Source organism: Lagopus muta, chromosome 6, assembly GCF_023343835.1.
Source record: "Lagopus muta isolate bLagMut1 chromosome 6, bLagMut1 primary, whole genome shotgun sequence".
Classification (NCBI taxonomy): domain Eukaryota; kingdom Metazoa; phylum Chordata; class Aves; order Galliformes; family Phasianidae; genus Lagopus; species Lagopus muta.
The window spans coordinates 12,945,643-12,968,762 of record NC_064438.1 but is presented as its reverse complement, the minus strand read 5'-3'; the positions used below and the strand labels follow the sequence as shown (position 1 = coordinate 12,968,762).

General features: G+C 40.8%; 1 protein-coding gene across 4 annotated transcripts in view; it reads right to left on the bottom strand.

Moving 5' to 3' along the window:
* The window catches only part of OSBPL5 (oxysterol binding protein like 5), a 161,889-nt gene that overhangs the window by 16,042 nt on the left and 122,727 nt on the right, over positions 1-23,120 (bottom strand). For all 4 annotated transcript variants that reach the window (XM_048948406.1, XM_048948408.1, XM_048948407.1 and 1 more), the window contains 6 exons: positions 19,494-19,578; positions 11,255-11,426; positions 6,030-6,249; positions 2,859-3,043; positions 1,481-1,562; positions 786-884 (listed from right to left, as the gene is read on the bottom strand). In XM_048948406.1, the coding sequence (XP_048804363.1) occupies positions 786-884; positions 1,481-1,562; positions 2,859-3,043; positions 6,030-6,249; positions 11,255-11,426; positions 19,494-19,578 (843 nt within the window). The remainder of the gene's footprint in view (positions 1-785; positions 885-1,480; positions 1,563-2,858; positions 3,044-6,029; positions 6,250-11,254; positions 11,427-19,493; positions 19,579-23,120) is intronic.

The window sequence follows — 23,120 nt, the reverse complement described above, 5'->3', positions numbered from 1 at the left end:
GGACAAGTTACATACGGGAGACAGAGTTCTTCTGCAACTCTTCTCCTCCATGCTACATTTTCTTTTCCTTATGCATTTGAGATCACTTTAGGCTGTAATGTACACTATCAGATTTTCAACACAATAAATGATTGTGCAGAACTTTTGGGGAACAACTGAATAACATCCCTGACATGGATGCAGCGACTGAATAAAACAAAGCAAAACAAACCAACTGAACATACAAGAAGCTTTGATTAAATATGGAAAAAAGAATGCACACAAGTCCTTAATTCCTTAATTAAAACTATAAATCTCATACTAAGTGTTGTCAGGCCAGTTTCATTTTGAGTATTGCCCTTCATTTATCTCCAAAGACATGGAGATAAGACCTCAATTTATTCCTAGTAAGATAATTACAAACAGTTTAGAAATAAAGGAAAATAGGATTTGATTATCTATTTTATGCCCCTTTTGACAGTGGCAACACAACCCATAACAATATTTTCTTACAAATAAGAAAACAAAGAAGAAGAATTCCATGGGAAAGGTCTACCACTGAAGAGACTAAAGTTATAGATGGGACAGCTGCTTTTACCATCTTGAGTGCCTGCCAAAGTACAAGTTAATCTCAGTAAATCTGAAAAGAAAAAAGATCAGTAGCTAGTTTTTAACACTTCCCATTCTGGATGTCTAAACAAAACTGCAATTTCCTCTCAGAATGAGATAAGAAGAGTGATCCTATGGATGGAGGTGTAAATGGACTGCTGCTTGCAGCACCTGAACATCCAAATAAAGTGACTCACCTGTTCTGCTATGTAAAACGTGTGACTGTTCGTCTGAGGATGAAACCAACAGCAGCGAAATGTCTCGCCAAGAATAGGGTTGTATGGCTTTTTTATTCCCTGAAAAGAAAGCAACCAAAATCTGCTATTAATGAAGAGATGCTAGCCATCTTTACAAAGATGGCCTCAAAATAATGTAGTAATTTTCCCCCTTATGTTCTAGATCAAGTCTATAACAAGAATCAAAGCCTAGGAACTGGTTATTACATACATTCTTCTGCTCTAAATTTCTTCACCCAACCCATGGATTAATCTGCTCTTCTCACTGTCTTCATCTCTGATATTGCCTGACCAAAGCCTCACAAGGTGATCAGACTGTATTGTTTCTGTTACTACATGCAGCAGGTAAACACTGATGTGGAAACGTGGCACTGAAGTACTCATAGGCATGAAAACTCCTGCATCTAAGGATTTATTACCTATTGATAATCAGTTTTGTCTTCTAACTCTCCAATGAAAAAGTTCTTAGGTTACCAAAAACTATTTCACATCCACTATTTACTGTGAAACCAAATGCAACTTCAGTTTTAAATAAATTGTCTAAGTCTTCTGAACAACAACATAGCTGAAGTGCCAAGGGAAAGGCAATAAGGAAACACAACAACAGCAGAAGATTTCAATGCCCATTACAACCCAAAGTTCATGCATTCTTTTACCTTTGGCTTTTTGTAGAAGCCAGACAGATACCACCTCAAAACTTGCTTCATTCGACAGTATGGATCATCTTCAAGGACAGCCCTGCAGGTCAGAACATAAACTGTTTTCTCACATGCTTTTGAGAGACACATCACACATCATGTTTATTTTATACCAGTACAATTATCTTCAATAGTTCTTCCCTAGTACTAAATGGAAGTAACTTCTGTGCTGCTGCCAATGGGAAAAGCTGTCTATTAGCACAAACTATTTTTCAGTAATGTACTTTGCAAAACACATAATCTCTTAAAAAATGTCACTCCTTTCTCTGCACTCCTGCAAAAAGCCTAGTAAAGTCTCTGAAGTGTACTGCATTTGATTTGATGGAAGTTCAAGTGTGTTCATGTGGGACTGACTGGTTCATGCTAACAGTACTGCGTAAGTCATAAAAATAAAAATTCTAATCTCATCAAAAGCAAAGACCTTTGAAAATGATGTGCTACATGGCCTTTTCCAATCCTTTGAGATTTCATACAACAATTCAGATTGCAGTGGGCTTCACAGAGTTGTCACATCCAGATCTTCTCCACTCAAAGATGATGTGGAATAGATTTCCTGGTATTTCCGACCATTTAGTCAGATTTCAAAATCTACAAGGTTAAGTTACTACAAAATCCACTTAGAAAGAGCAGCTGTACCTCAAACATATTTATTAAAGAAAACCTTCAAACCTCTTAATTTTTTCCAGATCTCCTGAGGAGGACCATTTCCTTAACTTCGGATGTGACCAATACCAGAAACAAAGTTTGAAAACACCATGGTCCTAAAATTATTCAGAGGCATTGGAATAAGCAGAAGTAACTAGTGTTACTGTTTGAATACTGCACACACTGGTTTGAAATCCATAAAGCATATCTCATTGAGAAAAACAGTTCTATCTGCAAAAATAACATTTACTATTTTCTACTCCTGTGCTCCCAGCAGGTCTCTGCGCTCAGTCATGTTAAAAGATGCTTCTTATTTATCAACCAACAAAATTGTGCTGCTTTTGGGGACAGAAATGCTTGACAGTTCTGCTGTTTGCTCTGTATGTGAGTACACCAAAAGGTGGCACAGATCTGTTGTGAGATGCTCAAAGCAACGAGCTAAATTCCCTAGGAAGGTGTGGAAAGGATGTGCTGTGCAAAAGCAGCTTTGTCTGGAATTGATCTGATTCCTTGCCTTTCATGGGCAGAAGTCCCACTGAAAAGCAGCCAGAGCCTGAGTTGAATGACATTGAATTCCAGCGTGTTATTTGAGTCCTTCTCACCGCACAAGCACACCCCAGCCAGCGTCAAACTAACACATTTTCACACAGACAAGTGATGTGCCCACACCAGGCAGGCTTGCACTGCTTACTGGGAAAGCAGGTCAGCATGGTAATAGTAATCAGAGAGCTTGTTCAGGAATGAGCGTGGCTCCAGGATGAAGGTGGGCAGCACCACCCGAGACAGATCCATGCCAGGCCGCAGCTGCTTCAACAGGATCCACATCAGGTTCTTGTTCTCCTCCGAGACAGTTTCTGTTTGAGATGATTCACCTGTCTACATAGAAAAATGGAAAGCTCAGAGCAGAAACAGGAAAATCAATTCCTGCAGGTGCATTTACTTGGATGGTTCAGGCTCATGCAGGCATACTTGTTCTGGTGGAAGGGTGAATGTTGAGCACAGCAAAAAAACCACATCAGCTCTGGGTGAAGTGAATTCCCAAAACACTAAAAGGAGTGGTACAGAGAGCCCCAAGGCTCTGTATAAGCTGGCCCAAGGAGAGGACAACACATTTGCTGTGCTCAGTTCTGAGCAGCTGCCTCCACACACCTTGGGACTTTGTTATGTGATGGACCAATCTGAGCCACCATTAACTAAGGGGACTCCACACCCTTCAGAGGTGTGGATGTGTCCAACAGTGTGACAGCATCACTGAGGCCATGGAGTGCATAAAGAAGCTCCTGTTAGTCCCATTCTCAGCAAATGAGGGACTGTAAGATATACTCTGTTATATGTGCAGAAAAAAATAGGAGATAGGTGAGTACTTAACAGAAGACTGAAGCAGCCCTCAAGTTCAAAACAGGACAAACTACTAGTAGGATAGGAATAGCAAAGACACCAATGACAGGTTGTGTGCACAGCCTACATCTCCCTCAGTGCTGCTTAGTCCCCTACATAGCACAAGCACAGGTAATGGGAAAAAAAAGCATTGAGGATTGCATTGTGGTTTCAGTAATAACTTAATTATAACTCTGTAGCTCATCATGGATTTACAAGAGGTGACGCTGAGGAACATGTTCAGTGGGCATGGTGGTGATAGGCTGATGGACTAGATGATCTTAGCAGCCTTTTCCTACCTTAATGATTCTATGATTTTATGATTCTGTTAGTTAAAACGTGAGGGAACGGGCCTTTTAAGGCAGTGGTGAAAGAAAATTAAACTTTGAGAGATCAATATCATTTTAATGCAGTTGTTGATTATCTAGACTATTGTCTAACATCCACCCTAGCCATCAGAATTTAACAGTGAAAAAGAGAATACTTGTAATTAGGAATTCTACTGGTTTTAGGCAAGAGATTCCTATGAGAAAAAGGGCAAATCTCCATTTCTGGAACACACTCTGGTTCAGGAAAAAACTCATAATGTATCCCAATGGGAATGCAGATGGTGTATATTACTAAATACTCATTTTCACCATGAGCATCCCCAGCACCATCTTTTTTGGCTACGTATCAGCCCTTTTACTCATCATGCACAAATACACCAAAACAACTTGTAGGCTGCGGGGAGTTTCAGGGTGGGGAACAACACAGCTCTTCTCATTTCATTGCTTTTCCTTTCTTGTACCATTCTTTTTGTGACAGTCTGATGCAATAACAGCTTGAACCTCCAATGTGTGGAGACCATTAAAGAACACAGTACCACAGCGTCTTCTAGAGTGTATAATAAGCATGGGTCTGCCTGAACTGTTATTATTTATCCAGGTTTCAAGTGTGCGTGTATTGGTAACATAAACCAATGCCCAGTTGAAATTGCTGTACAGAGCAAATCAGTGCAGAAGGGGAGAAAGGAAAGCAAAAGGAGGGACCGAAGCATGAGAATAACCTCAGGACATTTCTAGTTTGTTTTTCCCTCAAGTACCTCACCCTCAATAACCCCTTTTAAAACTAGCTAGAACTAAAACTTTTATAGTGATCTACTGACTGAAGAGGTGTCTTTTTTATATTCTAGGCCAACTTTTGCAATCTGACACTTGTCTGCAAACTCTTACTGCAAACAGGGCCGGACTGGTGCATATGCCCACACAGATGCACAAGCACATGCCTTTCCAATGCATACAGATGTACATACATACATGCACATCTTTCAAATGAGCTTTCATAGCCATGATGCAAATTTAACAGTGATAGTATGTGCTGTGCTCCTCCAAACCTGAGCTGTACTCAGAGAGACAGAGGCAGAGTCAGATTAAGAAGCCAATTAATGTCATTCACTTGATACATCTGAGCCCACTGCTGACAGCAAACAGCATCACAGCACCCAATTTACTTTTCTTTATGTTGCTGTCACCGCTAAAAAGCCTGCCTGATCCGCATTTCTCCGGGGACATAGCCCCATCTCCTGGCAAACGGGGGGAACCCAACAATGTATCTAATGGCCAGGCTACCTGGGAATTCCTGCTGCATGTCTGGGTGGAGTCTGATGGGAGATGCACAGAAGGGGAGATGGGTTTTATTGGTGTTTCTGGTCAGTAATTCTGTTTCCAAGTACAGTTTCTATAGCGGTGGCTTGCACCTCACCCACAACACTTGTAACCCCAGCTAACACACAGGGGAAAGAAACAGCTTTCTAGGAAAGCAACTTTCTTTGAAGCACAGACATAGGCAAGGGAGTGCTCCAAGCACTCCTGGTGCTGGAGAAGGGCTCCTCTGCTGCCTGAATGCACTGATTCATACCCCATAACACCCCATAGCACACTGACTTCCTTCAGTTGTTCTCTTGCTGACTTTCTTAGAGATGTCAGTGACAAAGGCTCTTATATGGAACCTTCTGCTGTTAACAGACATGAGAAATGGCTTTCCTATGAGAAATGGTCGCTTAGGAATCCATTATGCTCCATTAGGACACGCAGAAAGGATGTTTCATGCATAATAAAGAAAAGAAAAATATCATACTTTGTGCCATGCAAGGACTGAGCTCCTAATTGGCCAGGACACATGCCCAGAATAATATTTCCCCCTCCTGCTGGCTCCATAAAGCACTGTGCCAATGCTAGGCGGCTCTTCACTGCAATAACTGGTTACAGCAATTGTTGATGCTGGAGACATGCCAAAGCTCAGCAGTGAAGCTGCTCATAATGCATAATTATTAGAGCACATGATAATTCAACATAATTCAGCAGAAAGCTGTACATTGCTTTGTCTGTAAAACACTGGAACTCACAAAGCTGATTCTTAACTGCCATGCATCTAGAAGGCTGGATAACAAATACTATTAACAGAGATACATTAAAGGATCAGGCAGTGGTGACTTCCCCTTTACCTCCCCAAATTCTTCATAGATCTGTTCAACGTAAGTTGTCCCTTTCCTTTCTGGAGAAACCTCTCCATGGATCTCTGACTGATCGCTCTCGCTTTCATTTGTCTTCCGGCTGTTCTCCTGTGTTTCATTCTCCGATTCTTCCACGTTGTCTCTCTCAGACTTGTCCGAAAAAGCATCATTTTCCAACTGGTGGTGGTTCTCCAGGGCTGAATCGTTCAAACTGAAACACACAGTTCATTATTCACTTCAATATCATCTACAGAGCCAGCATACTTCAGGCCTTTTAGATAGGTGAAAACATCTCCCGGGACTCAAAACAGAGTTTGCAGCCCAGGAGAGCCCAACATGTGGCTTTTCTGAATAGCAGGGTTTTATCACAGAAACAGGGAGACATTTCCAACCAAAAATCTCTCTCCAAATGGCACTTTGAAAAATCTGCCACGGAGTTCCACTGTGTTGGCCTTATGCAAATTGCCACCCACTCTGTGCAGGAGCCCACATACAGAAGGGATACAGAGCACCCACTAACAACTGTACACTGCTGACTGCAGAACTGAAGCGTGAATCAGGAGACATTCTTTCTTGTACGGAAACAAATCAGAGAAAGATATCATATGGGAAAAATATGAAATTATGAAATACATTTTCTTTTCAATATTACTGCTACTTTATTTCAGCAGATGGTGGTCCTGAATCAGCCCTACATTAGAAAAGGTTGATTTAAAAATCATTTGAAGGAAAGATTGTCACAAAATCACACACAAGTCAACCTGGGAAATGCACTGCCCCCAAATAATGTTATACGAAAGAACTCAGAAGCAAACACTGGCAATTACACGTAGCAAGAATACACGGATTATAGTAGCATCAAGAAAAAGCATGGAAGGAGTAAGCCTCATGCTCAGTGTACAGGCCTTATAGGATAAGGAAAGGGCTAAAAATTCTCTCTCATGTAGCATCTCCATTTGAAAAAGCAGATGCAGTTCCTGCAACAGGTAACAAACATGACTAGATAGAGGTTAGACCCTGAAAAGAATTCACTTAATGCCTGTCTCTCCAAGGGGTACTTAGCATGGCATTTTGCTTTCCCTATTCAGACACATCTTCACACACATAGCTATTCCATGGCCTAGTCCAGATTGCAGATTCTTTCTTATCCAAGTCTTCATGCAAAATTGTTCTCAGATGGAACAATAAGAGAAGAATTTCAGCATTTACAAGGGGTTTCAGAGGATCAAAACAGGCCCTGGATCTTGAAGAGCTTTGTTACCTCCTGAAGCCCACCTCCTTCTCAAAGCAAGCTTTCTCTCCTCACCACACGAGAGCTCTGTCTCTTTGGGCACGTTCCAATTTTGGTTATAGATTAATGCTGAAAGTTCTCATCCCTTGTTCCACCCTCCTGGTTCTCTTGTGGGCAAGCATTTTTGTTTGTTTTTCTAATTTAATTGCTGATTATTTTAAGATAAATAGACATCGCTATTTAGAGACAGGTTTTCAAAAAATAATTTAAAAAAAGAAGAGTCAGGACACAGAAAATTGTCATCAGCTTTTCAGATGATCTCAGCATGTGATTTTTATTGCACAAACCAAGCCACACTGTGATACTCACAGCTCAGTTTCCAGAGGAGCCCAACAGGCTGAGTTCTTTTGAAAGTGTCATCTACAGCTTTCTGTGCCTTCAGAAAATCTCTTAACTCCATTTGCATATGTATCTGTGTATATGTCTCCATGTGTATAATATAAAAACTACTATGTTTTCAATTTTTAGCTTCACTTTAAAATAAACCTACAATCATAGACCAGAAAGTCAATGACCCCTATACTCCAGCCCTAATAAGTTGCTTTTAGACATTACATATCTGTCTAAATGCTCTAATGCCAGGGTCTCACTTCTTTGTTATAGATAGTGACCTTCAAGTGTAACGACTGATAACCAAATACAATGAAAGTCTGGAGTACAGCGTGTGCATGAGTTTAACATAACAAAGAGGAAGAAAGGTAAGATCTGTCAGAGCAATTATCCCATGATTCCCTGGCACTGATACTTTCTGATGGTAGGGCAAGTATTAGTTGTGGACCTTCAAAACCTAATTTATTCCTTCATTTTTCAATTATCAGTTAAATACGTTTATGGTTGCTACGCTCCCTCACCCAGTCAAAGTTTTCTCCACGGAGTACGTATGCTTGAAAAAGTTTATTATAAAGCTTATGGGTCATGGCTCAGAAGCAGCATGTTTCTATTTCATATTAGTAAGGAGAGCATATGTTTTTAAGTTTCATCTGCCTCACATTTCCTCTACACTTTCTTCCCACCGCAATTCTTTTGCAGAAATACTTCTTTAAAAGATTCCAGATTTAATCTGAGGGGAGATTAAACTGATATGAAATCACACTTCATTGTGCTGGATTATTCACCAGCCACAGACAAGGCAAGACTTAATATCCCAGAGCCAAGGAGCTGCTCCAGGAAACCAAAGGGAAAACAGATGTTCTGAGGAACAAATTTGAGATGCTGAAGTGAAGCCAGATCTTCTACTCCTTCGAACAGAGTTATCAGTAAATATGTACAATATGAGAAAAACAAAATTCCACCCATGAGCTTGAACTAAAACCAATGTTAAGATTTCTCAGAGGCTTCCAATGGGATTTGGACCCGGTTTGAAATGCTAGAAAGGAATGAATATACCAAAAGTCAAGAGCAGATTTCCATTTTACTCATGAGCATGAATGACTCGGCATCTTTCACAGCTAATACATTGTTTCAGCATACTGGATCTGCCATATGTCAGTGCTTTACTTTCCAGTAGAGCTCCTGGAAACTTCAGTCAGTGACCCGCACTTCTTTGGGTTTAATGCTGCTCATCTACACAAAGCAAAAAGATAAATTTGGCTCTCATCAAACAAGGAAACAAGCCAGATTCCTTGGACTGGGGGACACGGAAGCAGCAAGAAACACAGCTTCATATGAAGAGCGTCTGATGCCCTAAAGGCTTCTTGTCTAAAAATCTCAGATTTGCCCAGTACTTTAGTTTTTGATTCACAGGCACAACTTGCATAGTTCTTTTCCTTTCATGCTACTAAGGACATAGATTTCAAAATCACCATATAATCTTGACTTCTCTCCCAGCAGGAAAAGAAGCAAAGCAGCCAGTAGACAAATGCAGCTTTGGCTCAAGTGAGAATTCGCCTTTGCCAGTTTTCTTGGGTTTTGTTCTCTCTATAATATCCATCATCTCCCTTTTTTTCCTTTTTGTTTCCTTGACAGAGTAGTTTGGCTAATTTGAAGATGGAGTTAAATGTAATTAACTGCCCCCCTTAACAACAGCGTGCCAGTTTAATTGGTACGGCTCCCTGTAGGGAAGGCGTTTAATTAGAATGATTGAATCCCTGTGACGAAACCACTGTCAGTGGCAAACTAAAAATCCCTTGTTCAGCATTTCCACAGTTTTAGTTTTATTTTCACCCTCAGTTAAATGTTCTTTATTCCACCAGGGACAACAGAAAGTCATTCCTCTGGGCTTTAAGCACTGCAGAAAGTCTGGGTACACATTAAAGCCAGCGGTAAAAGTCAGAAAGGAGAGTGAATTGTCCAGACAATCAGATGCCAAACTTCCAGATTGAACTAGACTTAGCTAAAATCTGAGTTTGTCAGAAAAATCTGGTTCCAATTGTGGGTACCCTGTTCTGCGCAAAACCCTGCCATGTGTGCAGAGCCTCAGTCCCATTCAGAGGGCTTTTACTGTCGGATAACTGAGTGGTGAAGCAGAGGCACCATTTAAATGTCATTTATGTATCGTATGTTAGAGAAGAAATATTTCAGTGCAGTTTTAACTCTATCTTCTGCATTTTCAGAAGCCATGGGTCTGACTGTAAGTTCTCAGTGCTGTAGGCTGCCTTTTACTATTAATACTTCTATACACTCAAGCATCAGCTGAAAAAAGTCCACTGCATTCACAGCAAGCACAGTTCTGAAAGCCTCTTTCTTACATAGAAAAAAATTAGAAAGTGGGGTATTACAGAAGATGCCTGAGAAAAACAGCAGTATTTGCTCACCTACTAGGGCAACACAGGCACCACAGCAATACATCTGATTTCCTTCTCTTCCCACATTGCTCCTCAGAAAAGCTTGTATTCAAGTTTTAGCTTAAAAAACAACAACAAAACCAACAACAAAGAGCAGGTCTGGAGAATGCACACTGGGAATACCAGAGTCTTTCAAAGTAAAGACCAGACCAGAACGCTGCCATTTAGCTTAGGTCCCATGGGACCAGTGATACCTCTTACAGTCTGCAGAAGACTCAGATCCCTGCTGTTGTTACACTTGTAACAGTGCAGAAGAAAATCACCCAAAGGTGAGATTCCACTCTGTGAGACATCATCCATGCAAAACGGCAAGCGTTGCTACCCTAAAAACTGTCTGATCAATGGTTCATGGTTTGAGCCCTAAAAGTTAAATTCCTATCAGCAAAACTAGAAATAGACACTACATCTCCCAGTTCCACTCCAAGGGCCAAATATCTTTACCAGGGTTATTTTTGAGCTTGCCTATTTATCTAAAAGCAACAGATAAAGCCCTTTCTTCTTTTAAATGCTTTGAAGTCAGTTTTTCCAAAATGCTGCAGCATTACTAGGAACATGAATAGGGCACATTTTTTCCCTTATGTAAAAATGTATCTGAGGCATAATGGAAGAAATAGGAAACCACTCAAAACCCCTGTAGAGAGAGAAGAAGTAATTATAAAACTAAGGATGCAGTGTGTGCACACTGCTGACATAGTACTATTAGCAAAGATAAACACATTATTAAAAAACAGATCAGACTCAGAGCCATATGTGCTAGTCAACCAACAGACAGTGTAAATGATTGTGTCTGCCTAACCACAGGTCTACTTCAGTGACTACACTGCACTCTTTACTCAAGCAAGCCATTTTCATGGAACTACCTTTAAACAGCATTTTGATTCAAGAAGGATACAGTAGAAAATTGCTTACTGTATACATGAACTCAACTGAGGTTCCTCCCAAGCACCAGGTGACAACAGATTCCATATTCTCCAAACCCACAGATTTCTGATGGATGCAGCAGAAGAATATACAGGCTATTTTTTTATCTGGGTCCTCTTAATGGGCTCTGGTTACGTAACACTGAAGTTGACAGGATGCCCAAGCATGACCCACCCAACACTTTTCTCTCTGTGCATTAAGAAGTGAGAGCCCCATCTTACTGGAAGAACTCCTGGTCCGAGATGGTGCTTGTGTGCAAGATGTTGTTGAGCCCTGCATGTGCAGAATCACTTGAGCCATTCATTTCTCCATCCTTTCCCTGCTTGGAGGCACTGAGCCGGAAGAGGCTGGAGCAACGCAGGGCAAGTTCCAGAGCATCCAGCCAGCATCGGCCTGTGAAAATAAGGGACATTGTTGAATCACAGAATCATAGAATCGTAGAATCGTAGAGTGGCCTGGGTTGAAAAGGACCACAATGCTCATCTAGTTCCAACCTCCTGCTGTGTGCAGGGTCACCAACCAGCACACCAGGCTGCCCAGAGCCACATCCAGCCTGGCCTTGAATGCCTCCAAGGATGGGGCATCCACAGCCTCCTTGGGCAACCTGTTCCAGTGCCTCACCACCTTCTGTGTGAGAAACTTCCTCCTAATATCTAACCTAAACCTCCCCTGTCTTAGTTTAAAACCATTCCCCATGTTCCATTAAGGACAGAAGAGTAATTAAGGACAGGAGAGTAATTAAGACACTCATACATTGCTTCAAAAGCTTCTTACCTGGGAGCAAAGCTTATTATAACTCAGGAATTCACTGTGTACAATAACCTATGTTACATTTTTCATCTCCTTTATCCTCTGGCTATCTTGTCCTCCTCCCCAGTGTGTAAGCACTGAACTAGAAGTCGACTTGCAGGTTGCACACTGGGTGTAATGTTCTAACAGCAAACACTCCAAAGAAGAACCAGGAAGATCAATACTGCCAGAGTGATTAACAGTGGGGGAAATTGCTTGTCAGGCTGTTTATTTTTCCCAGTCCCTCAGACAATCAGGATGAAGTGTCAGCTTTTCTTACCATGCTCTAAAATATCTGTAACTGAAGGGCCTACTTTACAAATACAAGAAACTGTAAGTTTGGTGCAAAGATGAGATAAACTATGTCTAGCCTTACTGGATTTTCTTAAGGCCTGCACAGAAACCACAGACAGGAACCCAAACTGAACCCTGGATCCTTTTCCGATGATCCACACAAATTCACAAAGCAGTGTGGTAGTGCTAAACATCACAGTGCTGGAGCCTTTGTATTCTTGAACGCACCTGAAAACAGCCTGCTTCTTTAATGTAGCCAGGGCACCTGCAAATTGGCTGAACATTTAAGAACTGAGGTATCTAGGGAGTTATCCTCTAATTTCTAGCATGTAAAACACAGCTCTTGATTACACTCCTCAAAATACATTTTGCAATAATTAGAAGTGTTCTTGAGAGGCAGGGAGGAAAACAAAGGGATTTTTGCTCTAGCAACAGCAGCTGCTACAAACTGGTTGCTCCTGGACTGTATCCACCTGGAGGTTCCATTTGGGAAATGTTTCCATTACATTTGATTCCACCACACACTAAGCATCACGCATATGCATTAATCTCACTGGGATCCAGCTGATCTCTTGGGCAGAATTCCTATCAACTTCAATGTGACTGAAATTTGGCTCTACAAGATCAATGAGAGCTTTAAAAAAAAATAGCTCATGTATATAAGGAAATGTTTAAAATTTGAGTAGCTTTTAGAGCTTACTTTGGTACAAAGCTATAAACCAAAAAGAGAGTAAAAACTCCAGAATTTTGCAGAATTCCATTTGAATACTGAGCCCCAAACACCACAGAGCTCAGCCATTCATTCAAATTTCAACCCCTAAATTCCTTCTGTATCAGCTTACGATTTAATAATAAAACCATACATAATGGAAACTAAAGGTTAGGAATGTTGAAGGCTGTTGGAATTGATTTCACACTATTTTGTATTTTAAAAATATTCTTGCATGAAGGCTTTACATACAGAGATTTATTCTTCTCTTGCCATGTGAAAGATTTGCATGCATAACCCATTAGAGTTAATGGCTGTGCTGAGAACAAATTTACTCTCTTCTACACACCCCTGCTAACCCATCAAGATGGAAACTTGTTTCAGGTTACTCCATACAAGTGAGTACACTGCTACTTGTGCTCATCTTCTTTGACTTTCCTCTCTCCTTAACTTTTCTTTTCCTGTCCATGCAGAGTGATGACTGCATCATTTGGAAACACCGCAAATGTCAAGATATTTTTATGTCCAACGGGCTTGTAGAGATAGATGCTTTGATAAAGAGCAGTAAGGGAGATCAGCTCCTCAGCTCTCTGTAGCACTCCTGCACAGACATTCTCTTGTGACAATCACGACAAGGCACTGGCTATGTTTATGCTTTCTAACAGGGGTGACAAGAATGCCCCAAGTCTCCTCCAAGCCAGCACCTGGCCATCTCCCATACTGTGCCCTGCAGCCCAACCCTCCCTGAAGTTGGAGGCACAGCTGGCCACCCTGCACTGCCACTGCTATAGGCATTCACTGGTACCAACACATGCTATGAGTGTCCACCACATTGCCACAAGAAACCATTACATGACATGCTTAAGTTTTATATTATTTTAGATGAATCCCAGGAAGTGGTTATGAGTAACTTGAACCATTTTGGAAGCCGAATTCAAAGAGTTTAAATTAAAAAATAATAATAATTAAATTGTTTAATTTAATATTCCAATGCAGTGACACAAAGCTTTAGAGGAACAGTCATTATAAGAATGAACCATGCGTTAGCATTCAGTATTACTTCTGCCCCACAGCACATGGAAACTGTGTCAGAGCCTGCCCTTGTATTCACTTCCAACAGAAAGCGAATTCAAGCAATGCACAGAAAACCCAAGCTAAGATTTCAGCCATCAGGTGGTGCTGTGAATCTAAACAAACACATGTCACACACACACACACACACACACACACACACACACACACACACACAGACAAAGACATAGGATTTCCTCTGCACATAAAAAGGTTAAATTCTCTGCAAGTCAACAGTGTGTTAATTTTACAATTAATTTTACAGTACAATGCTGTAAAATCATACCCTCTAAGTTTCGGGGACTGTGCACAAGATAAACCTGTTTCATTGCTACAGGCCTACATGAAATATTTTACATTTGAGTGATCTTGCTATTGAGTAACATTCATCTTTATTGTGAATATTGCATGAAAAATCTATCATCTGGATTGCCTAATTGCTTACATGAGGTGTCAACTCCCTCCTTCAGGAAATGCAGAAGGAGAAAAAAGCATGTGGTCACAATAATTGAATGGTCATCCACATCCACGGTAGTCTGCATGAAGGCTTCACAGACTTTACTTTTCACATTTTCTAATTCTGAATGGTTGACTCAAGACATATTCTTTTTGTATGCGAGGTGCTTGGATCAGAGAAGGATGCAGAAGGTTCCCTCAGAGGGGAATGGCAGCCCAATATGATCCATATAAAGGAAGCAAAACAGAAATGCAGAGGACTTAGAATGATAGCCTTTCATCCAAAGCTAACAGTTCTCAGTGAGAAAAACAACAGACAGAAAAGACATCCCATCTAGAAAAGGTTCCCTTCTCTGAAGGACAAAGTCAGTCCCAGTCAGGTCGCTCACACTGGCAGCAAGAACAAGGAAGACATCTCATATCACCCCTCTTTCAGCACCTGAACTGCTCGGGTTTGGGTTGCCTAGCCAGCCTTGGCTCCATCCAGGAGCAATGGGAGAAGAGTGATCCCTTGAACATGGCAGTTCCTCAAAGGCCAAAAGCAGTTATCTGTTCTACTAGAGTACTTGCATTAGCTCAGGTTCCTGTTCTTTTCTGGAGCAGCTGCTCTCCTTGCTCTGATAATTGGTTTGAGTTTCCATTCCCCTACATCACTTCAGCAAATGAGGATCATTTGGCATGTGGCATCATTTAGGTTTTTTTCTTTGATACATGTGTCTACAGCCATGACTGACAATTTCAAGAAGGAAATTCTTTGCAAAATCTGCTAAACACAGCTGGGTTCCAAAGTTCCTTCCTTCTTGAAAGGTTTTGAAAAAAACCTAATAAAGGATGTGTAATGCTGTGACTTCTCAAAACCAAAGCTGAACACACATCTCTGTTTTGAAATCTTCAGGCCTTGTAGCGCAGCAGCCTGGAAAAGCACCCTGCAGTCCTCTGAGATGATTCATGCAGTCCAGCTGAACGGACAAGAAGCACTGCTTCTCCTTGCAGGACACTTTCTGTATCCACAGGGCACTGCTGGCAGCGTGCAGAAACCTAGAGGCTACAAGGCTGAATAGGAGAAAACAAGTGCTTGCACCAACTCTTTTTCTTCTTGGACAAAAGGAACTACTAAAACCAAGTGACAAAAAACACTTCTACCCCTTGGAGAAAACAATGGTTGCTTATGCTGCTACACCAGTCTCAGTTCAAGGAATACCTTCAGTATTTCCTAGCCTTTAAACAGATCTTAAATTACAGCAACCATCCTACAGAAATACAACAACAACAAAGCAGACAATATTGGAAAAACAAAGCTCTTCAGTTCTCATCATTCCATTTAGAACAACTCTGAATTTGATGTGCTAGATCTATCTGCCACATTCTGGAGCAGCAGATCACAGAGGAGCCAGCCAATGTTCTCTCAGCACTCATCAATAACACAGATCTGCTTGAGGTGGAATCATATCATGGCACAGAGAAATTTCAATCTAGGATTAAACTTTGCATTTTTATAGCTAGAGAACAGCTGAGATTAATTTCTTGCCAATTAAGACTTCAAAAGCCTCACACCTAGTAACCATACGTTATTCCAGACAGGCATCACTCAGGGATGTTCATTCCTCTTGAATTATTAAAGTCATTCAGCTTTTGGCCTCATGCCTCACACCTACAAGATAAATGCTTTTCAAAATCAACCTGAAGTAGACTGCCACCTGGAAATGATGAATACTTGCTCAAGTGCACACAAATCACAGATGCTGAGGAAGACACAGATTTGGTTCAGTCAGTGAACATTAAGGTCACAGTATCCAGCTGACTGCTTCTTATTTTCTGGTATCACTTGGGTGCCTATGTATATGATTTTTTGCATTCTGGCTGTCAAGATGCAAGGATGTGATTCCTCAGTTAGCTGCAGGTGCAGTGTATGCACCAAGCTAAACAAAGTCAAGTTGCAAATGCCTGGATTTTCAAATGCTGTGAAAAATCTGAGGAATGTGAAGGGCAGACATAAAGCTAACAAGGCAATTTCTAATTTTTTCCACCACTCCCAGGGTCCGGTGGTGTATTTCACTGTGGAGATGATTTCAAATAGCAATCTTCCTCTTGGTTCACTGCTTCTGTGCATGACCCTTATTTTAATAATGTAATTTAATCCCCAGATCAGAGCACCCATTTTGGAGGAAGGGCCGAGTGCCTAGCAAAATCTATAGAAATAATGACACCACAAGCCAGAGCATCAGGTTTTACACACAGCTCTATACACACAAGGCTAACCAAAATTTGCCTGGAGGAAGGGACAGACATAAGCAATGAAATGCAAGTGTAGTTTATAATTCCACCGTTAAGCTGTTAACCCTTGGTAGCCTGCCACTTTGAGCTTCCCCAGTAACCCTTTCAGTAGCAGTGCCTATGGCAAGGTGGAGATCTAAGATACGAGATACATACAACCAGGTAACTCCAACTGCTTGGGAGCTGCAGGGCACTGACTTGGGGATCTCAGGAACAGCCTCAGAATTGTCTGAGCAGGAAGTTCGGAACGTGTTTCAATTACTAATTCTAAGTTGCTCATCAGCATAAGTCTGAAACGAATACATAGTCACTGGTTCGGAAAAAGCAATTTCCTTTACTGAAACTGCTAAGAAAGAAAGACCCTGCGTTTGTACAGGTTGGGCCTTGCGGGCTGATTTGACCTTCCAGATGTCTTTAAAACACATCACAAAGCAGACTGCTGCTGGCGTCTGTGAATGTGAAATTCAGTGTAGCTTGGCGGTAGCTCTGCAGGCTGTGCAGAAGTCAGGACCTTAAATCCTACCAGCATTCTCTCACAGATGGTACAGCAGAGGGGAAAAAAGGGATTCTGAAACGCTGAGAGAAAAAAGTAGGCCATGTAGCTGCTGATCGTGGTACAGAACTGTACATATAACATATGTTGTAACTCAATATTCCCCAGCAAGTCAGAGGCTTACAGGAATTACTGTTAAATTCACCAAATGCTCTGCCGTTCATTTTCCACTATTAACATGGGAGGGTGGATTAAAAAGAATACGGTCACAACACCTCCTCAGAGATGCCACAGATTCAAACAACGTGGAAGGAATTGCTAACCAGACCACCCTACTGTAGAAAAACAGCAAAGAAAATGAAAATGATGCTACATCCTATAGTGACTCTACTTTGACCTGCCTGGTCCCTGCCTGTTTCTTAAGAATACTGTCCAACATTTTAGCTTTAAAAATACATTCCAGTAAGTGACTATTTTAAGCTCTTATGACACCAGAGTCATAATAATTCACTGGGCAGAAAACTTCCCACAAGGCCTCTAAATATTTAAACTTCTCATGCACCAGACATGGCCCCTTTTGTGGTTTTCCAGAATTACAGTATATAGCTTGAGTGGAGAGATCACAGCTAGATAAGTTTTACTGCTGATGATCACTTGGGGACTACTGCAAACACGGAGCACCCATGGGCAAGGGTAATCAGAACAAATCTAAAGCTATTCTACTATTTTAAGGCCTATGATAGTCATCATAGAAAAGAGAGTGTAGAAACTCAGCCACAGGTCTCTTTGCCAGGCCTCAACATTTAATCATCAGATTTTCACAAGAATAAAGTTTTCATTTAGAAGACAACAGAAATGACACAAGAAAAGGACATTATCAGTCAGCAATTTGTCTTGAATGTATACAATGGCCACTTTGTTCCCTCTGAGCATTTTCCAATTAAGTTGACTGAAAGACGAGTCAGATGGATCTCAAAATAATTACAAAATCTGGATTGTCAGACAGTGAAGTTAGTCAGTTACCTAAGAACTCTGCAGGACTGTTCTGTTTATTTCTTCTGCAGGTCATCCATCTAGCTAGAGTTTGAAATGCCTGTAACTTAACAGCTCTGCCTCAAAGGCATTTTTTCCCAAAAGACTATGTATCAATCTATTCCTGTCAAGATGGGTGATATTTGGAGCCATGTAAAATCCTGCATCCCTTTACACAAATATGCTGTACTGTCCCATACGTTACAAAGATGTAGAAAAGAATAAATGTGCTTCTACAGTTCTGTACAAGTTCCACTTATTTTCATATCATTTCACTATACAGGCAATTCTAAGCAGTTTTCACTATTGAGATGGTATACCTCATTATGAATACAGAAGCAGGAAAAACAGCATGCCAAGTATGTAATGGAAGAAGCCTTCCTCCTATTCTAAGTGCCATGTCAGTGCTGCATTTGGCATCTTCAGTGTCCCATTTTTAGTCTTTAGGAGTACAAGAAACTTATTCACCAGAAGCATGCTGTTTCTAAAGCCCACTGTGCTCCACAAACAATTTTTATGTCCTTGAAGTCAGTCTAGATGAAATCTGATCGAGCACATGGACTACATGGGCATCCTTTCTGTGAGAGGCAACAAAGATCCATGAAACAGTTGCAGTTAATCTGCCATGCCAAAGAAACTGCTGCAGTCTGAAGGTTAAATGGAATGAAAACATGATTTTAATCACTTTATCTACTTATAAATCACTGATATTTTAGGTTGCTAAAGTCATTTAGAGAGATTTTCACATAGCAAGCTGGCATACTTACTGTATATTGACCTAAAATTACCTTCCACAATTTTGTGAATTCCCAGAACATTTTTTTACATGAGGTTGCACAAGGTTCCATCTGGACCTGCTACAACATAAAAGCTGATAAAGCATGTTTACAGGAGAATTCTGGTGGTTGAGAGGCATCTATCCACACTTTTTCCATATTGCTATGTTATTTTCCTCCAGAAGGTCTCTACCTATTTGATGACTTAGGCAGACTACCCTCTAAATTCTCTGTTCAACTGAGGAAGCAGGTAAGCCTCCTCACAGGAGAATTTCAGGATCCGCTTCTTTCTTTCTCTAGTGTTTACTGATGTAAAGTTGTTATCTCAGCTACAAGCCAAGGTCCTTCCATACACATATACAGAAAGGTGTCTTTTCATGAAGAATATGAAAGGTACTGTAGTCTGCCTGACCTATTTTAACCCATGCTAATGAATGTCATCTCAAACTGAGCGAGCTGTTACTTTTCCCTTCAAGATTTATTTATTTATTTATTTATATGCATCAATGTATTTTCTTCTACAGACTTGAAATAATTGGAGAAACCAAATGAAGACCCAAACTTACCATCTGATTCGGAGGCTGCTCTGAAAATCAAGTAGCTGCTGGGAAGAGGCTGAGTGATGGAACCAACATTTTCTCCCTTTGGGCCCTGGAAATGCATACACACAAAAAGAAGTAAGGCACTGTAGATGCAGTGACCATTCAGTGTCTTTCTACTAGGCAGCGTGTGTATGTTTGTGATAAGAAAGGAGAAAAGAAGCAGATGGAGTAATTTAGAGAGATTCATTAGTAATCATGACATTGCTGCTGTGGTTCCAAAGCATTAATGAGCCCTGACATAAATTGGACTCAGCCTAACCCATGCTCAGCTACAGAACTGCCCTATTTATTCACATCCTCAGAAACAGAGGAATTTCATTCCTATAGCTTGGAAAAAAACAAGAAACCAACCAACCAACAACAACAACAAAAATTACAAAAGAATCAGCCAAGTATTTGCTATTATCCATCTTTGTGTAACACCTGAACAGACTTTTCCATGCAGCACACATCAATCTGATACGCTGGAGATTAAGTACCATTTATGTGTCACTATAAAAGCTTCAGAGCCTGCACTTCTGCTGTGAGCATCTCTAGCAGAGAGGCAATGGCAGATCTCCTGGAAGAAAGGAAGGAAGGAAAGGCAAAGCTCTATCCTGCAAACCCTTCTGTGGGGACCAGGCCATGTTGCAGGAAAGGAGATGGCAGGGAAATTACATGCTGAGGATCAAAGGTTTCCCAGCACGGACACATTGATGGGCTGCTACTCTTCACCTCCACATCCACAAATATTGAGAACCTTTATACTGGGGTGCCTGGGGGGACAGCTGCCTCAGAGATACTGGGAACAAAACCTGGTTTTGCTTGCTTATTTTGCCTTTACTTTAGGAGATGTAGAAAAAAAGATGATTGTGTCTTGTAAACATCCAGCCACAACACAACACTGTCTAGAAATGATTCACATGGAGGCACTGGATTAAAGCACTCAGGTGAACAATACAACGTCTTGATTTTTTTCTTTATCATTTCCTCTTGAGCTCCAGAAGCTGTGAAGAAAAAGCTTTTCCTCTACCCAGTTAAGCTGAGCTTCATAGTCTGTATTGTATGTGCTTTAACTCACAACTTGCTTGAAATAAATATGAGTCCTACCTCCACCTTTGCATTTCTGAAGTCACTCACCCTTTTTCAATTCCTTCTCTTCCTCATCTTGCAACAGACAACATGAAAGCAGATCAAATATGCCAATATCAAAAGTACATGCAGAGCAGAAAAACAACACTCGTATATCTACTATGCCAACTGCAGGGTGGAACAAGCAGTTTTCTCCAGGAATGCTGAAATACAGATTTTCTTTAGTTTCCAGAGAACACCACATGTAATACTTATAATCTATATGGAAACATCTGCAATTTGAGTATGGTCCTCCCTTGCACAGTCCTTTGCAGTATCCAATCCTACTCTTGGAGAGAAGTTTGCATACAGTGAACTGTGTCTGTTACTGAAGACTGCTTCCGGTGTCTGGTAATTAAATTGTGGTTTTACCTGGATGTATCTTTTTAAGTCTTACCCAGAGAGACAAAATTTGGAAAATATAAGGAGAGCAAGCATAGGACAAGCATCAAATTGTGTCTGTGTCTGTCACAAACTTGCAGAGCAGAGAAGACCGCAATCTCCAGCCTAGCCTCTTGTCTCTATATCTGCAGGGTTCTTCTGCTGCCAGGAGAAATTGGGATCTTTGTTACTTGCTTCTTTTTCCTTTCCCCTCTTCCACAAGAGGATCAGGGTTCACAAAATTAAGTGTTTAAGAGCTTAATAGTCAGGGCTGGCAAAGCTGGGATTTGATTAGTGATCCAGAGCAGAACAGCTCAAGACATTACCAGTGAAATTAATGTAATCAGGCAGCATTCCCAATGGCATTTTTCCTTTCACTAGTTTGCAGCTGAGCAAGACGTTCAAGAATTGTTGGTAACTCCATTACTTGTGTTTTCGGATCAGAGACTGACATTTCTTCTGTTGAAGGAAAATCCCTACAACCAAAAAGTAGCGATAGAGAGCCAGCAATAAAGAAACCAAGAGGGTGGACTGTCATGAAAGGATGGGTCAAAACAAGATTTTAACAGACATCTAGATGTGTAGATTAACACAAGGAGTGGCTTAGTCAAGGAAATGTATTCAGTGGTAACACATGCTTATGCACAGAAGGGGCTGTTTCCCACAGAAAGGAGAAGAAAGGTCATAAAAATAAAGTCAGTATTTCCACAAAGTAAACTAGGTTCTGTATCTGCACAGCAGAGATAATGGCACTTTCTGTCTCTCAGCCTTTGAGCACTGTACTTGTCTAGAGTTTAAGACCTCCAAGGCAATGACCATCCCTCACTAAAAGTGACTGTTATCTCTGCTGTTCTGAGACGTGGAGCTCAGCTGCAGCCTATAGGCAATACAGCCAAAAAAGGGCTATCTTCCATCCATTCCTGTTATTACATTTGATTTAAGACTCAAAGGCATTGACAAACAGGGTGTGTTCAGGCTTTGAAAAATGGAATGGATTTGCTGATATACATAGTGTGCCAAGACAGCTAGTCTTGGAAAGTCATAAAGCAAAGAGTAAAAGTGAGGGGGAAATCCCTGTATTCAAAGTGCTGTTGATAATTACTAAAAGACAAAGATAAAATTATTGTCATATAATGGAGAACAATAAGCAACAGCAAAAGAAGTAGCACAAGCCCATTAGTAGGACTTCTTTCTTTAAAGAAATGACTCAAAACTCTTAAAATCAACAAATGTCAAGTTATATACATTCCTAGATCTGATTCCAACTCATTTACCACTTCAAAAATTTGCCAGAAGAAGATGAAGTCTATTAAAGCCTTCCCACACCATGTTCAGCTAACTTGTGTGTAAGCTCAAGGGGACATATAGACTATTCTGAGGCATTTATTTGAGACTGCTGGGCAAAACCTGCCAGCTGATAGCTGTACGCTGCCTTTGCAAAGAACAAGAACAGATGTCAACATCCACACCTTCGTGTTAATGACTAAGTTGGCAATCCAGAAATCAGAAAGGTTTATAGGAAAAGAAGTTCCCTGGTGCATATAGCTGCCAGCTGTAAGATAGTGTCACATCTTACCTACCTATCCTATGAAAGACATCCCAAAATTTCATCTTGCTCTAACTGTAGTTAAATGACTGCACATCAAACTTAGTTGGTTAGCACAGCCATGAACACCTGCGGCAGCGCTTGAACCAGGCATCTGTTCCAGGGCTGAACTCTGCCATTGGGTCCAAACATCTGTAGAGCAGCCTGGATAACATATCCAAAGGTGTTCATTACATTGAGGGAGCTGAGTCCAATAATGAAAATCTAAACTGGATCATCAACAGTAATCTGAAAAATCCTTGCAAGTTTTACAAGCCAGATTAGCCAAAAGCAAAAGTTGTTTAGCCAGACCTTATTTCTGTCATGATGGACTTTATCTTGCATTTCTTGTTTAAGCTCAGGCTTACCTTTATTTCAGGACAAATAGGCTTTCTTTGCAAAGTTACACGCAGACAATTTAGAATAGCAATTCTGCCCCAGCTGAATTAAAAGAAGGTTGTGAAATGACATAAAACTGTATGTTAGCAATGTCAGCTTTAAACTGCTGCCAGAGT